This window comes from Heterocephalus glaber, unplaced genomic scaffold (assembly GCF_053883595.1).
Source record: "Heterocephalus glaber isolate CG9 unplaced genomic scaffold, H.glaber_assembly_v1.0 deba00001762, whole genome shotgun sequence".
In the NCBI taxonomy this organism is placed as follows: Eukaryota; Metazoa; Chordata; class Mammalia; order Rodentia; family Bathyergidae; genus Heterocephalus; species Heterocephalus glaber.
Genome location: NW_028258459.1, coordinates 2,407,389 through 2,423,706, shown reverse-complemented (window position 1 = coordinate 2,423,706; position 16,318 = coordinate 2,407,389). Strand labels below are relative to the sequence as shown.

General features: G+C 39.1%; 1 protein-coding gene across 13 annotated transcripts in view; it reads left to right on the top strand.

The window, feature by feature from the left end:
• Fmr1 (fragile X messenger ribonucleoprotein 1) overlaps positions 1–4,746 on the top strand; it is a 36,188-nt gene extending 31,442 nt beyond the window's left edge. For 7 of the 13 annotated variants that reach the window (XM_004871044.4, XM_004871042.4, XM_004871038.4 and 4 more), the window contains 2 exons: positions 412–494; positions 2,792–4,746. In XM_004871044.4, the coding sequence (XP_004871101.1) occupies positions 412–494; positions 2,792–2,953 (245 nt within the window). In that variant the 3' untranslated portion in view covers positions 2,954–4,746. The remainder of the gene's footprint in view (positions 1–411; positions 495–2,791) is intronic. The other 6 variants (XM_087202081.1, XM_087202080.1, XM_004871041.4 and 3 more) reach the window with 1 other exon arrangement.
• The last annotated feature ends 11,572 nt before the right edge of the window (positions 4,747–16,318 follow it).

The following is a 16,318-nucleotide window of genomic DNA, read 5'->3' as shown; positions in this document are numbered from 1 at the left end:
GTGATGATCAAGATCCCATCTCCTGTTTCATGTTCACCCTCGTAGGAAAGGATCTGTCTTATGTATAGTATTGATAACTGGTTCAACATCTCTGGGGAGTCTAATCAGCATCTGCTTGTTAACTCAGATTGATTTATTGATGCCTTTGGGATATGTTCTGTTTCTCGGTTAATAGATTATTAACCCTTATGTAACTGGAATCACTAAGCTAGTGATGGCAAAGCTTTTGGAGCTTTCAGTGATGTGAACATCCTGCTACGGCATGCCTGCCATACTTTCGCCACCCCTGCTAAGCTATTAATTGCATTTTAGTTTCTGTGGTCGGTCTAAAAAGAGGATGTGGGAATATAGCATTTCCAATAAACATTTTAGAATCAGTAACAGTTGAACCTTTTAAAAATATTCCTGTAGGAAATGACGATCACTCCCGAACAGATAATCGTCCACGTAATCCAAGAGAGGCTAAAGGAAGAACAGCTGATGGATCTTTTCAGGTAAAACTTATGTGCTTCTTGCTACTGAAATTGTTTGAGTACATTTATTTTTAGCCATGTTCAAGGATTGCAAATTTTGGTGTACATGAAAATCTTCCCTTCACCATTACAGTTGTGGGCAGTCTTAGTCCTTTGCGACATGTATCCAAGTACGAGGATTTCTCTAGAGAATGTAATCTATGTGACAACTTGGATGGCCACATTATGATTATAATACGACATTGGTGGACCCTGATACCCCCAAAAAAGGAACTTTCTGAAATGTACTAAGCGTAAGTCCCATAGGTACCTTCAGCCCTGAATTGCAGGGACTAGGTGTTCTCTGTAAGAAGTAAAGAAAAGATGTCTCTTTCACAACTAATAGCCATTGTAGATAGGGCTTAGCATGTTCAGTTAGTCTTCCCATCAGATCTGTCAGCTGTTTATTTATAGATAAGGTCTATTCTGAGGATCCCTTCTCAAGCAGTCATTGCTGGTGCTAAACCTATTGTGAAACAGTTTTATCTATTAGTTTGTTTTTGTTTTTGGTACTGAGGATCCCTACTCATGACCTTGCACTTTTGAGGCAGGGTGGTGCCACTGAGCTAAATCCCCAGCCCCTTGTGAAATAATTTTAAAATTACCCCCTGAGGACATCCAGACATCTTTGCTAAGTGTTTCATATATGTTTTTATTTAACCTAATCTTACAGCAGCCCAGAGAGGTAAGTAGTTTTATTATTCTGTGTTGTAGACTGATGTTTCATTCCTTTGCCCATAGTCACATGGCAGCATATGTTGGAGTGGTTTTCAAACAATAGTGTCTGATTCACAGGACCTACGTTCTCTTCTGCTTCATCTGTAACTTACAGTTCTTAAATAGAGTTCCTTTCTCACTGTGGATTGGTTTGAAACCCGTACTCATGATTACTGGGAGACAGCTCTTAAGACAAAAACTTGATGGTAGAATAATGATAGAATATTCCTTAGAATTGATAGCAGCTCTGATTAACTGTTAACTCTTGACAGTTTCTATGGGATCAATATAGAAAAGCCTCAGACCTATATAAAAAGATTGGTAAAATATTATTCATGCATGTCATTTAAAATGATACAAGATATTTCTGTACCAGTTTTATAATTGCTTACTTAAACTGACATGTTTCATGAATTTGGCAGTATGACCATATTGGTTAAAAGGATGCATATTTATAGTAAAATACGGAGTAGAAAGATTGTTTTCTATGTAAGTATGAAAGTAGAGACAAAGCACTGAACTTTTAACAATTAAACATTTAAAGCACGTATCTGAACCCAGCACTTTAACAAAAGTACAACTGTTTTGAGATGCTTTAGCCTTTGTACTTAACGCACATCAAAGCTTGCAGTTGTCTGAGGTCATTGGTCATCTGGAATTCTCTTAGAAGTATTTGGCGCTGTCACTTAAAATATTTTGCAACTCTTAGAATGTTTTTTAAATCAATCTTTCTACCGTTTTGGGATTCTAGTCCTTCCGCTTTTTAAAAAATTTCCCTCTACCATTGTGTTCATCAAAGTTCAAGTTGTAGGATCGTCTGCATTGCCTTACTGAAGTTACTAGAAAGCAGTACTCATATTTTTCTACTGTAAAACAGTGGGAGCTCTCATTTAAAGTACTGAGCAACATACCTATAATAGATATAAAGATGTAAACTAGAGGTTAGCTAATATGTTGAGTTCTTATCTTGGTAAAGCTAGAATAGGAAAACATTTTGTGTCTCTTCTCCTGGGTTTTACAATCATTGAAGAATGACCCTTTTTTTTTTGTACCGGGGATTGAACTGAGGACCTTGCACTTTCGAGGCAGGCGGCGGAACCACTGAGCTAAATCCCTGGCCCCTAACCTATTCTTTTTTAACTCTAGTGCTATCATGAGATATACTATGCTATATATGTATATGTTATGCTGTATACTTTACATAAGGCATGTATATCTTCTGGTAATCAGTAACAGTAATTTAACTATTTGTTTCTCACCATTTTATTCTGCTTAGAAGAAGACATGGTAGGACTGTGAGTTTTTCTCTAACTTTGGATGCAGTGAAATGAACAGTATGTTCCAGTTAAAGAAGAGAAGAGTCTTTTAAAGTCATAAGCCAAATAAAGACCTTTCTTTAATTTCTTGCAGTTCCTCTGTTCTCATCTCTATTTCCCCTTTTAACTTGTGGAATGTACACCTTAGGCTTGGAATTTACACTTCAGGCTTACATTTCTTGTCAGGCCACTTACAGATTACAATAGGATATGGTCTGTATATATAACAACTATAACTTGTTTTAGATCAGAGTTGACTGCAATAATGAAAGGAGTGTCCACACTAAAACGTTACAGAATACCTCCAGCGAAGGTAATCGGCTGCGCACGGGTAAAGATCGTAACCAGAAGAAGGAGAAGCCAGACAGCGTGGATGGTCAGCAACCACTCGTGAACGGAGTACCCTAAACTGCATAATTCCGAGGTTATATTTCCTATACCATTTCCGTAATTCTTATTCCATATTAGAAAACTTTGTTAGGCCAAAGACAAATAGTAGGCAAGGTGGCACAGGGCATAAAATGAGACACAAATTCTGCTAAGAATTTTTTTTTATATTGGCCAATAAGCACCAGTTTTTCAGATTTGCACAAAAAGAACTTGAAATTTGAAATACTGCTTTTAAATACACTTAGCACTTCAGGGCAGGATTTTACTTTTGTTTTTTTAAAAGTACCGAGCAGTTATATTCTCTGTTAATTTGGACCATTTTCCACATTGGGTGATAACTCACCAGTACATTTCAAGCTTTCTGAATAAATAGCGTTTATGGTACTCATACTAGACTTCTGTTTTCAATCTCATATAGAAGTCTCCATAAAATGCTATGCCATTTCATGTCCTGTGTCAGTTTATGTTTTGGTCCACTTTTCCAGTATTTTAGTGGACCCTGAAATGTGTGTGATGTGACATTTGTCATTTTCATTAGCAAAAAAAAAGTTGTATGATCTGTGCCTTTTTTATATCTTGGCAGGTAGGAATATTATATTTGGATGCAGAGTTCAGGGAAGATAAGTTGGAAACACTAAATGTTAAAGATGTAGCAAACCCTGTCAAACATTAGTACTTTATAGAAGAATGCATGCTTTCCATATTTTTTCCTTACATAAACATCAGGTTAGGCAGTGTAAAGATTAGGATTTGTTTTTGTTTTTGTTTTGTTGCACTGAAGTTTGACAAATAGTGTTATTGAAAGGGATGTGTAATTTTTCTTTATAGACAGGAGAAGAAATAACTTATCTTTTCATTTGAGAGAGGCTGAAATGTTTTCAACTAGGAGCAAATCTTCCTGGTTGAAAGTTAGTAGCATATGCCTGCTCTTTGGCCTGATGACCAGTTTTAATGTAGAGCCTTTTTAATTTTTTCCTCCCCATGTTTTGTGAAGTTAATCATGTTTTAAGTTCAATTTTATTTTGGGAAGATAAGGTCATTTTCATGTACACATAATAATCCTGTGAAGTACAGGTACTTTCTTTGTCTAAGAAATATTGGAAGCAGGTTCAATGTTTTGTAAACTTTGAAATATGGAGGTCTAATGTATAAGCCCAATGGAAAAACAGACTAGAATTGGTTAACAACAATACTTATTTTTTATTTTCTTTTTAAAAAAATTTTTATGTGTTGGGCTTTGGTGTTTTTTTTTTTTGAAACTTTTTTTATGAATGAAATTTAATGAGAAAAAAATATGTGAAGGACCTTCACCCTAAGATGTTATATTTTTCTTAAAAAATAACTCCAAGTAGGGGTACCACTGAATCTGTTGTACAGAGCCGTACAAACCGAAGTTCTGCCTCTGATATATTTTGTTTGTTTCTTTGAATTTTCATTTTACAGTTACTTTTCCTTGCATACAAATAAGCATATAAAATGGCAACAAACTGCACATGATTTCACAAATATTAAAAAGTCTTTTAAAAAGTATTGCCAAACAATGTTAATTTCTAGTTATTTATTCTGGGAATGTATAGTATTTGCAAAAAGAAATTGGTACCTTGCACACATCATCTGTAAGCTGTTTGGTTTAAAACACTGTAGATAATTAACCAAGGTAGAATGACCTTGTAATGTAACTGCTCTTGGGCAATATTCTCTGTACATATTAGCGACAACAGATTGGATTTTATGTTGACATTTGTTTGGTTATAGTGCAATATATTTTGTATGCAAGCAGTTTCAATAAAGTTTGATCTTCCTCTGCCAAATTGATGTTGATGCAATCCTTACAAATGATTGCTTTTAAAATTTTAAGGTAGGAAAAGAAATCTATAGAAAGTGTTCTGTTACAAAATGTAACTGTTACCTTTGGAAATTTCACATGTCATAGGAAGTTAGCCGTTATCTACCAACTTTCAAGCTCTTAATCTTGTTTAATAAGGTGAAAAATCAACAAAATGGTGCAAAAACACAATGTACCATTACAATATGCACTAAGTCTCTTTTTTACAAAGGCTGAATTCAGCAAGGCGCTAACTTGCTTAAATGTGAATTACTAACTTCTAAAACTGTAATTTGATTCACATGTTTTCAAATGGAGTTGGAGTTGATTCATATGATATTTGTGTGCTAAACGTGTATGTTTTTCAGTTCAAAGTCATGTTTTTAAAATCTTATTAAAGTTTCAAAAATCTGAAGATTGTTTATCTAGATGTAAATTTTTATTAAAAAGTTGCACTTATGAAAACACAAAAAATTAGTCTGACAGATGTTTGCTCCTGGTTTTAAATTTCTGTATGGCAGAAATTATATGTGGGAGGGGGAAGGGAATTATCTTGCAAAGCAAGTGTGTGGTTGCAAATTATCTTTTTCATGCCCTTAAAAGGCCAAAATGAAAATACTTGAAAATTTTCCTCCATACCTTCAGTTATAAAGTTTCAGTACATTAATTGCATAGGCTGCTAATGAAACCGTATTAAGCATATACTCCTATCTGCCCACACACAAGCATACACTGTCATTTGGAAAATATTAAGTGTGTATATAGTTTTTAAAGGAAAAACTTTTACTGTCAACATCTTAGTAGTGAAATTTAGAATGTCTGGGAATTGGCTACTGTGGCACTTAAAGGAACTGTAGCGCACGCAGTCTGCCGCCTTAAAAATGGTACGGGTGGGAGGTGACAGTGTCAGTTCCTTCCATTAGAATCCACAATAACGCAGGACAGTCTTGTTCACATTGATGGCTTTCAGAAAAATGCCTGTTTCTGCTTTTCTATTTTTTCACTCTAATGCTTTTCTGGTTCTCTGTTGTTGATTTTTCCCTAGTGCGGCACAGTCCATCCATCAGTGGTGGTTAGGGAGAAAGAAACTTGGTTGCGTTTTCCTTGTTTCACAGTAGTTTTCAGCATTATACGGTAACAACCTATTGGCAGTAGCTGGCTTAGCACTCAACTTAGCTCACTCGGGCATTTCTGTATCTGATTATGATCTCAGAGCTCCTAGTTGTTAGGGATATAATGCTTCTTACAGTTAATATAGTGGTGTTTTCTGTTATTGACCCAGTTTCTGTTACAGGGCCGTAAATGGTATCTTTCCCTTGTGAACCTCAGATGCCTCTGATAATCAATTATTCTGAAATAGCCATTACCAGTTGCTATTTTGATTATTCAGAAGGCTTACTCGTTGCCAGGATTTAAATGTGGAGCATCTTTTCCTCCATGTGCTTTTCTGGGGCTATTTGAAAAGTTTTCTTTCATTTTCTTTTCCTCAGAACTTTCCACAAAGAATCTGAGGAAATCTTTTTTTTTTTAATATGTTAAGGAGTTTTATTGTCTTGAAAGCCATTGAAAATTTCACTTCCTAAATGATTAAAGACTAAGCTTCAAAATTGAATGCTGAAATGTTTCCTCCCAGTTTCTGTATACCATACACTTGGTTATAGGGGTAGATTGAAAATTGGGGGACTGAGTGTCAACAGAAGTTGGTAACAAGGAATCCTCGTAATTAGAGTTTATTGTCATTATTCAGTATCATACAGAATTTAAATGGCTTATGCTGAGAGGGAAGAAAGAACTGTGTTCAAGTATAAATTTCTTTTGATAAATAGATGTCTAAGTCAGATTTCTGTGGAGATCGGGACCTCTAAGATACTGTTCTTGTATCAAGGAACAGTACTAGTGCTCAAGGAATCTGTCATTGAATTTGCCAGTGCAGCATCAATACTACACAATAGAAAGGTTAGTAGTCAGCTTTCCCAGACAACTCCACCAAAAGTCAGCATCTAACTCAGCCCTGACTTGATCCTCCACATGCAAGTTTGCTGTCAGGCTTGTCCTGTGGAAAGATAGACTCGCCAGGAATACCCTTTCCTGGAAGTACAGCCAGCAGTGTCCTGACGTTAGCATGGGAAGAAAGTATCCATGTGCTTTTTCTTACCCTTTTCTGATAAGTTTGCCTCATTAAAACACTTTTCTTTGTATGGCACTGTGCAGTTTGCCTTAACCCACCACATCTCATATAGTGCCCAACACCATACAGATTCTGCTTCTAGAGTCTTTTGGAAACTATACAAGGGATCAAATGGAGCCATATCTGGGATAGGTGACATCCCTCTTCAACTGGTGGCAGGAAACCTGGCTGAGCTAAAATCACTGCTTATTTCCCAAAGGCCCTGTGAAGTTTACTACATGAAGCAAGGTGAGACAGTTTAATCCTTTGACATTCTCTTAGATCTCTGCCAGCCCTTGTTTGCTCTAAAGGAAAAAAAAGTTGGGAGAAAAAATCTCTTGTTCTCTAAGTGCCATTGGAACAGTTGATGCAACCTAACTTTTAGATTTGAGACTTGTGCAGTATGCCACCAGGGCCTTTGGGGGAAATTGAGTCACAGCTTGTGGGTCTTCAGTATGGTAACAGGGAATCTGACTCTCAGCCGTGGTTGCTGGAGTCTCTCCAGACTTAAATTGCTTATGTGATGAAGCTACATCCATGAAGTAAGTGAAGCTCAATGTTGAGCCTTTAGACTCTAGTGCTGAATTCTTTTTTGCCAAATTAATTAGCTAGGCAGACCAGTAGGAAGCAGCAGATGTGACTTCACTGTTATTGAAATGGATACTCATGGAAATCAGGTTCACAGCCATCCACAGGAGACTTCTTGAGATGCTGAATGCAAGGTGGAGCAACACTATTGAGGTCAGGGCTGCTTTGAGACATCTTGATGTTTCTCATGGTTGGATGAAAATCCTGGGCATCTGGAATAATTGACCAGATGACCTTGGTTCTGAGAATACTAGAAATGTTGACAGGATCTTATACAAGGTCATCCTCAACTTTGCTACAGTGGAAGGGTGAGATAATTCCCCGCTTAGAAAGGGACAGTGAGATAATGGGCCCTGAGAAGGCGATCCACATCTCAGCAAAAAGGAAGAGGCAAGAGAAGAGCACAACTCCGGACTTTTTTCCAAGACTTCCTCAGGCATTTCATTATAGCTGTAGGTCTTGAGCAAAGGTCAGGAGATAGATGGGAGAGACACAGAGGCTGATAGGCTGGTAATCACTCAGGCTCCAGAGAACCTGTGAGTTCAAGAAGCAAACATGGCTGATTTTAGAGCAGGCATTAAGGAGCTGCTGATGGAGATCTGATGCTATTAGGTCCTACATGAGAGGGCTCCCTTTGGAGATGGAGACGATTAACTCCCCTTCCTGGCCATATGAATTTTAGGATTATTTTTCAGTTTCTATGTAGGATATTATCTTGATAGGGATGTCATTGAGTCTATAAATGACCTGATTTTAAAGTAAAGACATAAATAGATGTTTGTCAAAAGACATTCACATGGCAGCAATTACATGAAAACTTTGTCATCACTAAACATCAGGGAAATTCAAATCAAAACCACAGTGAGATAATCACCTCACCCCAATAAGAATGGTGTATTAGCTTTTGTTTTTGCCTAGTACAAGATACCTGACATCCAAAACTTAAAGGAGAGGTTTATTTTGGTTCACCAGTACAGAAGTTTCAGTGCAGGGCTGGCTGGCTGCAGGGCAGAAACATGGTAGAAGGGTTTGGCAGAGGAAAACTGGAACTCATGCCATCCAGGAGGCAGAGCACGGTAAGAGCCAGAGGAAGGAGTTCAGAACCAAGGTCACACCACCGTGACCCACTTCCTCCAACCCTCCACCTCAGCCCCTCCTCATAACCCATTCAGCGTGGAATCACTGCCTTCAATTATATCACCCCTCAAAGAGTCTCGATGCAATCAAGTTGACAATCAAATCGACTGGCACAAATGAGTATTATCAAAAAGACAAAAGATAATGAATGTTGACCACTGTGGAGAAAAGCCCTTATACAAACTTGATGGGAATGTAAATGCATACAGCTGTTATAGAAAACATTATGTAGAAGTTTCTCAAATAATTAAACATTGAACTATATGATCCAGCTATCCCACTACTGGGTTTATATCCAAAGGAAATGAAATGAGTACATGGAAAAGATAATCTGAACTCCCATATGTATTGTAGCACTACTCACAATAACCAAGAAATGAAGTCAACAAAGCCTGCTGTATCTTTGGAGAAGGGTATAGAGGAGGAATCTTTAAGACAGTCCTCAGTACTTCATATATCAGTAATGGGTTGAACAGGAACATCCATGTGTTAGTGGCATTTTGGTAGTGGGCCTCACAAAGGGAACTGGTCTACTCAACAGTAATGGATGCCCTCTGAGGAGAGAGACCAGAGCCAAGCCACTCAGATGTATATTTGGGAGCTACATACATAAGCAGCAGCTCAAATTGATATTCCACAGCCCAATAAAAAAAAAAAAAAAAACTGTGGCACTACCTACAAAAAGGGATACTTATGGCCCACTATGGTACTACTCTGTGGTATTGGGGACAGCACATCCCGCACCTAGTTACGCCATTCTAGCACATGCACTAAGTCACAAATTTGAATGGAGACACCTACAGCAAGAAGCTTCACAACACAAGGTATGACTGAAGACTACTGTGAATATTTAACTTAGTTTTTTTTTTTATCATACTAAAAGACAACATTGCTGCTGGGCGTGGTGACACATTCCTGTAATCTCAGCACTTGGTAGGCAGAGGCGGGAGGATTGCCATGAGTTCCAGGCCAGCCTGGACCTACATAGTGAGTTCAAGGCCAGCATAACCCTGTCTCAAAACAAAAACAAAAGACACATTGCCACTGATCCCCCTCAAAATCCCGCCCTTCACTTTAAACACACTTGTCTCATCATTATTGCCACTTTCTAAAGCAGTTCTGGAAGTCTGCCTTTATGAATGTGTAGTTGCACTGTCATGATTGGCTTGATAATGCTGAATCAATTCAAAACATTAACCTTTCATGGTCATATTGACTTTGGGGAAGAGCCAGAAGTCACACGATGCCAAATCTGGTAAATAAGGTGGATGAGGACACACCATGTTTTTAGTTGACAGAAATTGTAAATATTTGAACAGGGTGATCAAAAATATGGTGAATGTTTAAATTAAAAAGTACTACAATAAAAGACATTGTTATTAAACCTCAAAATACTTATTTGCTTCAAGCACACTGCATTGCTTTTGGCAAAGTGTCTTTTACTATAATAAGTTTTTGAAATTTAAACATTCATGACAGTTTTTAACCACCCCTTGTACCATAAAACCATACCTGCTGCCACCCAACCATTCTGATCCCTTGAAGTTATGTGTCTAATTAAGCCTCACATCTGATGCATCTACCAACAAGACTCTTGGGGTGGGTAATCTCTCCACTGCTCATACATGTGTTTTGAATGATAATTATTGTCACATCATAAAGCCCTGGTTGGGACTGATTGTCTCACTGAAGAAAAAAGTATGATTGTGATCCAACATTGCCAACCTGCAATGAGTTCACTAAACCAAATTCCTTAAGTATCAGTGCTGATCTGGTCTGAAAGACAGAAATCACACTAGCAGTTTAATTGCTTTTCAACTTGACATATGTCATTGTATGCTTTTATCATGTACAACATGATGTTTTGAAGTATATATGCATAATGTGGCATGGCTAAACATGGCCAGTAAACAAATGTATTACCTTATATACATTTATATATAGCATTTTTGTGGTAAGAGTACATAGCATTCACTCTAAAAACTATAATGCTAGCATAAAAACAAATAGGCCAATGGAACAGAATAAAGAGACCAGATAAATACAGTCATTTACAAAGGAAACCAAGAACACATACTGTATATCCATGTGCAGTAAAATGAATTAGATACTGTCCATATACCACTGTAAGAAACTGGAAAAAATACTCTATAACATTGGATTGACAAGGATTTTTTTTATAAAATCTCAAAAATACAGGAAACAAAAGCTAAAATGGACAAATGGAATTACCTCAACCCAAAAGCTTCTGCACAACAGAGAAAACAACTGAGTGATGAAACAGAATGGAAGAAAATATTTACAAACTACATCTGACAGAGTTAATATCAAATATATATAAGAAACTTCATAGCAGTAAAACCACACGAGTCATTTCAACAGAGTTTAAGGACTGGATAAAAGATATTAAAGGACTGAAAATGAAAATGCAGAATAGGAACACTGAGGTAATACAGAAATAGGATACCATTTGAGGCCTCAGGGAAAAGAGGAAGCCAGAATGATGAGAATCCAAAAGCTCAAAGAAGAGGCCCACAGAGTTAAAACAGACCTTCAGAAAAGGGGTGCTATTGGTTGGTATGACTGGTACCCTGGTAACTTGGGAGGCAGACCCACGAAGCTGAGACCTAAACCACTGCGCAGGTGGTAATATTTGTCTGATGTTGGTATCTGGAGAGATGTGATGAGGCTGGTTCAAAGAGTGAGGGATAAAAATCTCGAAGTGATTCAAATTCTAGTGAAGCAAACTGCTCCTGCCAGAACAAATAACCATCATCTTTCAGCCTCCTATATAACCCCTTATTGGCAGAACCTAATAAAGAGCAGCTGCTGAAGAAGAAATATGATCAATAGAGTCCCAGCCTTAGCACCACAGAGCAGAGTCTAGAAGGATAGCTTGGAACTGGGAGACATTAGCTTAATTGGCATACGAAATGTGAGATGGAAAACAATACGTTCCAACTACAAGTATAGGTGGTTGTCCACCCATAGTTACTCAGACAGCTCTACTGACGGATTTGCCTGAACTACTGGCTCAATAGGAGCCTCAATTTAAAGACTTGTAACTCTAAAAAGAAGCCTGTCTCGTCCATGAGACAGCATTCCTCCAACCTGAATAAGTTCAATAGACTGTTAAGCCATTGGTTATAACGGCATTGTCATCAACTGGGACTTTTGGCAATAAAGCATTCTGCTCTTTGATGAAGGAAATATACCTTTGCAGAGAGGTACATATATGAGCTGATGATAATGGCATCACTCTTCGGTCAGATTGTTAGGCCACCAAAGGTGGAAACTATTCACCTTTTGGTACTTCCTGTGGAAACAGATAAAACTCATCTACAAGTTCAATTAATAAGTCAAATATGCAGTTACCTTCTGGAAAGGAATATGTCCTGAGAAAAGCAGTGTATCTGGAAAGAGAAAGTCAAACCATGCTATCCATGGTGACCTAGTAGATCTATGCTCAGATCTACCACAGTAACATAACTACCATGAAAGACTATCATTTGACATACAAAGAAACTAGTTACACCCCAAGAGCCTGCACTCCCTAACAATTTCACAAGCAAATAATTCAAGGTGAACTGAAGTCAGGACTGGATCATGCTGGCAGATTCATTTCTAGACTCTCTTCCTCTGCATAGGGACATATAGCAAGTTCTCACTGCTTTGGGTGCACTCTCTAGGTGTGGGGTTGGTATCCACCACTCTTAATCAAATAACATATAAATTTAAGATTCTACTTACCTTTTCCATGTGTTTCCATGTGTTTCAGTATCTTTATTTACTACTCATTTATGGCCACTTTGAAGTAACAATAGGCTGAGTGTGTCAGCATGAAATTCCTTGGTGCCCCAGCTCAAGGAACAGATACATTAGCCACTTCAATAATAAGTCATCTCTGCACTGCAGCTATCTCAATCTCAACAGTGGGCCTTTTGTAAATAAATTGTTACTCACCCTGCCGAGGTCCTCAGTTGCGCGGAACACATGCCGAATCAGCCCACTGCAGACAGGCAGGTCTGTGCACGCCCTGCCGAGGTCCCGAGGTCCCCAGTCGCGCGGAACACATGCCGAATCAGCCCACTGCAGACAGACAGGTCTGTGCACGCCCTACCGAGGTCCTGAGTCACGAGGAAGACATCGAATCAGCCCGCGGCAGACAGGCAGGTTTGTGAATGCCCTACTGAGGTCCTGAGTCACGCGGAAGACGCCGAATCAGCCCGCTGCAGACAGGCAGGTCTGCCCACACCCTGCCGAGGTCCCCAGTCGCGCGGAACACACACCGAATCAGCCCGCTGCAGACAGGCAGGTCTGTGCATGTCCTACCGAGGTCCTGAGTCACGTGAAAGACACCGAGTCACCCCTCTGCAGACAAGCAGCCACCTGATTCCACATTACCGAGGCGCAGAGGACACCAGACCACCAGACCAAGGTACTGAGTCCCACTGTTCCCGGCCCAGAGGTAGGGGCTTCTGAGCCGTTGTCCCACTGCTCCTGGTCCAGAGGAAGGGGCTTCCCGGTCACCATCCCTCCCGCTGCTCCCAGCCCAGAGGAAAGGGCTTTTGGGCAACCTTCTGTCCCGCTGCTCCTGGCCCAGAGGAAGGGGCTTCCGGGCCACCATCCCTCCCACCGCTCCCGGCCCAGAGGGAGGGGCTTCTGAGCCACCATCCCACTGGTCCTGGTCCAGAGGAAGGGGTTTCCCGGCCACCATCCCTCTGGCTGCTCCCAGCCCACAGGAAAGGGCTTTTGGGTCACCATCCCTACCGCTGCTCCTGGCCCCTGTCCCACCTCACCCAGCTCAGAGGAGGTAATCCGTGCAGGCGCTAACAGCCCCTCGCCCCACTCGAAATGAGAAAACACATAAATAAGTCTCAAAACCAGACTTCCAGATCACCTACAGCAACCCCAAAGGGAAAGGAGATGGAACACTCTGATACTCAACCACCTCGACCCACTGAACTGGCAACAAAAGGGGATCTGGAAAAAATGGAATCAGAAATAATTTCTCAGATAACAGGAGAAATTGTTCCCTTAGTGCAAGACATGATTAATAAATCTAGAGAGGAGCTCAGGAACATGATGGAATCCCAACAGGGGAAACAAATGGAATCCATAAAACAGATGCAAATAGATTTCCAAGACATGAAAAACTCCATTGAAAATCTACACAGCAGAATGAGCCAGTGTGAGGACAGAATTTCAGATATAGAAGATAAGATTGCAATTAGTGACCAGGAAAAGAAAAATTACTTCAAAATTATAAGGGAACATGAGAAATCAATCCAGCAGCTGCTAGATGAAGCAAAAAAGAATAACATAAGACTGATTGGGCTCAATGAAGAAACAGGAGAGAGTGCAGATGACATAAAAAAATCTCTTCACAGAAATAATGGCAGAAAACTTCCCAAGCAGGGGAAAAGAGCTTGACATACAGATAAGTGAGGCATATAGGACTCCAAATAGCCTTGATCAAAAAAAATCTACACATAGGCATATAATTGTTAAGATTCCAGAAACACAACAGAAGAACAAAGTTCTCCAAGCAGTCCGAGAAAAGAAACAAATCACATACAAAGGAAAGCCCATCAGAATCACAGCAGACTTCTCAACACAAACCATCAAGGCAAGAAGAGCTTGGAGTGACATATTCCAAGCCCTAAAAGAAAACAGCCTCCAACCCAGATTGATGTACCCTGAAAAACTATCTTTCAAAATGGATGGAGAAACAAGATACTTTCATGACAAAGAGCACCTTAGGAACTTCATGAATATCAAACCAGCACTCCAAAGAATTTTACACAGTATCCTAGGAACAGACATTGAGGATCACAACCCCAGGAAGCAAAGCAGAATGAACCCATCTGGCATGACAAGAAATTAAATGTAAAGGGGGAGAACTCAACAAAAAGAAAAAGTCATGGCAATGACAAGTCAATACATTTCAGTTATAACCATCAACGTTAATGGTCTCAATTCACCAATCAAAAGAAATAGACTGGCAGAATGGGTCAAGAAGCAAAATCCAACAATATGCATACAAGAAACACACTTAATGCAAAAGGAAACTCATAGACTGAAAGTTAAAGGGTGGAAAACAATACTGCATGCGACAGGAACACGAAAAAAAGCACGAGTAGCTATCCTCTTTGCAGATCAAGTAGATTTCAAACCAACACTAATTAAGAGAGACAAAGAAGGACACTACATCCTTGTAAAGGGAAGAATCCAGGAGGAAGAGATGACAATCATAAATATCTATGCACCAAACACTAGTGCACCCAACTATATAAAACAAATACTAACGGACATGAAAAGCCATATATCCACTAATACAATTGTAGTGGGGGACCTCAACACCCCACTGTCACAAATAGATAGATCAACTAGACTAAAAATAAGTAATGAAATACTAGAACTCAATCGAACTCTTGAACAAATGAATTTAACAGATGTTTACAGAGTCTTCCACCCCACAAAATCAGAATACACATTCTTCTCAGCTGCACATGGGTCATTCTCCAAAATAGACCACATACTCACACATAGAACATGTTTAAGTAAGTGCAAAGGAATTGAAGTTATCCCCTGTATATTATCAGACCATAGTGCGATGAAATTGGAGATCCATAGCAAAAGAAACTCAAAAAATTTCATAAACACATGGAAATTGAACAACACACTTCTGATTAACCAATGGGTCACAGAGGAAATTAAGAAATCAGACAGTTCCTTCAATTAAATGACAATGACAATACAACAAATCGGAATGTATGGGACACAATGAAAGCAGTCTTACGAGGGAAATTCATGGCAGTGAATACGCATATTAGGAAAACAGAATGAGCCCAATTAAACAACCTGATGCTGAACCTCAAGCTTCTAGAAAAAGAAGAGCAGGACAACCCCAAAGCTCATACAAGGGAGGAAATTATAAAGATCAGAGGAGAAATCAATGCAATGGAGACTAAGAGAACGGCACAAAAAATCAATGAAGCCAAGAGTTGGTTCTTTGAAAGAATCAACAAAATTGGTAAACCTTTAGTCAACCTTGTCAGAAAAAGGAAAGAAAAGGCCCAAATCCATGCAATTAGGAATGAAAAGGGTGAAACTACAAAAGACCCAGCAGAAATCCAGATGATCATCAATACCTACTTCCAGAACCTATACGCCAATAAGATGGACAACACAGAAGAAATGGACAGATTCCTAGATACATATGAATTACCAAAGTTGAATGAAGAAGACCTAAAAATTCTGAACAACCCAATATCAACCAATGAAGTTGAAAACGTAATTGAAAACTTATCACCTAAGAAAAGCCCGGGCCCTAATGGCTTCACTGCTGAATTCTACAAGACATTTACAGAGGAACTGCTGCCACTACTGTTGAAACTCTTCAACGAAATTGAAAGGGAAGCAATATTCCCAAATTCATTCCTGGAAGCAAGCATCACCTTGATCCCCAAAGCAGAGAAACACCCAACTGAAAAAGAGAACTATAGACCAATCTCACTAATGAACATAGATCCAAAAATCCTTAATAAGATACTGGCAAACAGAATGCAGAAGATCATCAAGAAGATCATACACCTTGATCAAGTGGGATTCATCCCAGGGATGCAGGGATGGTTCAATATACGAAAATCAATTAATGTAATAC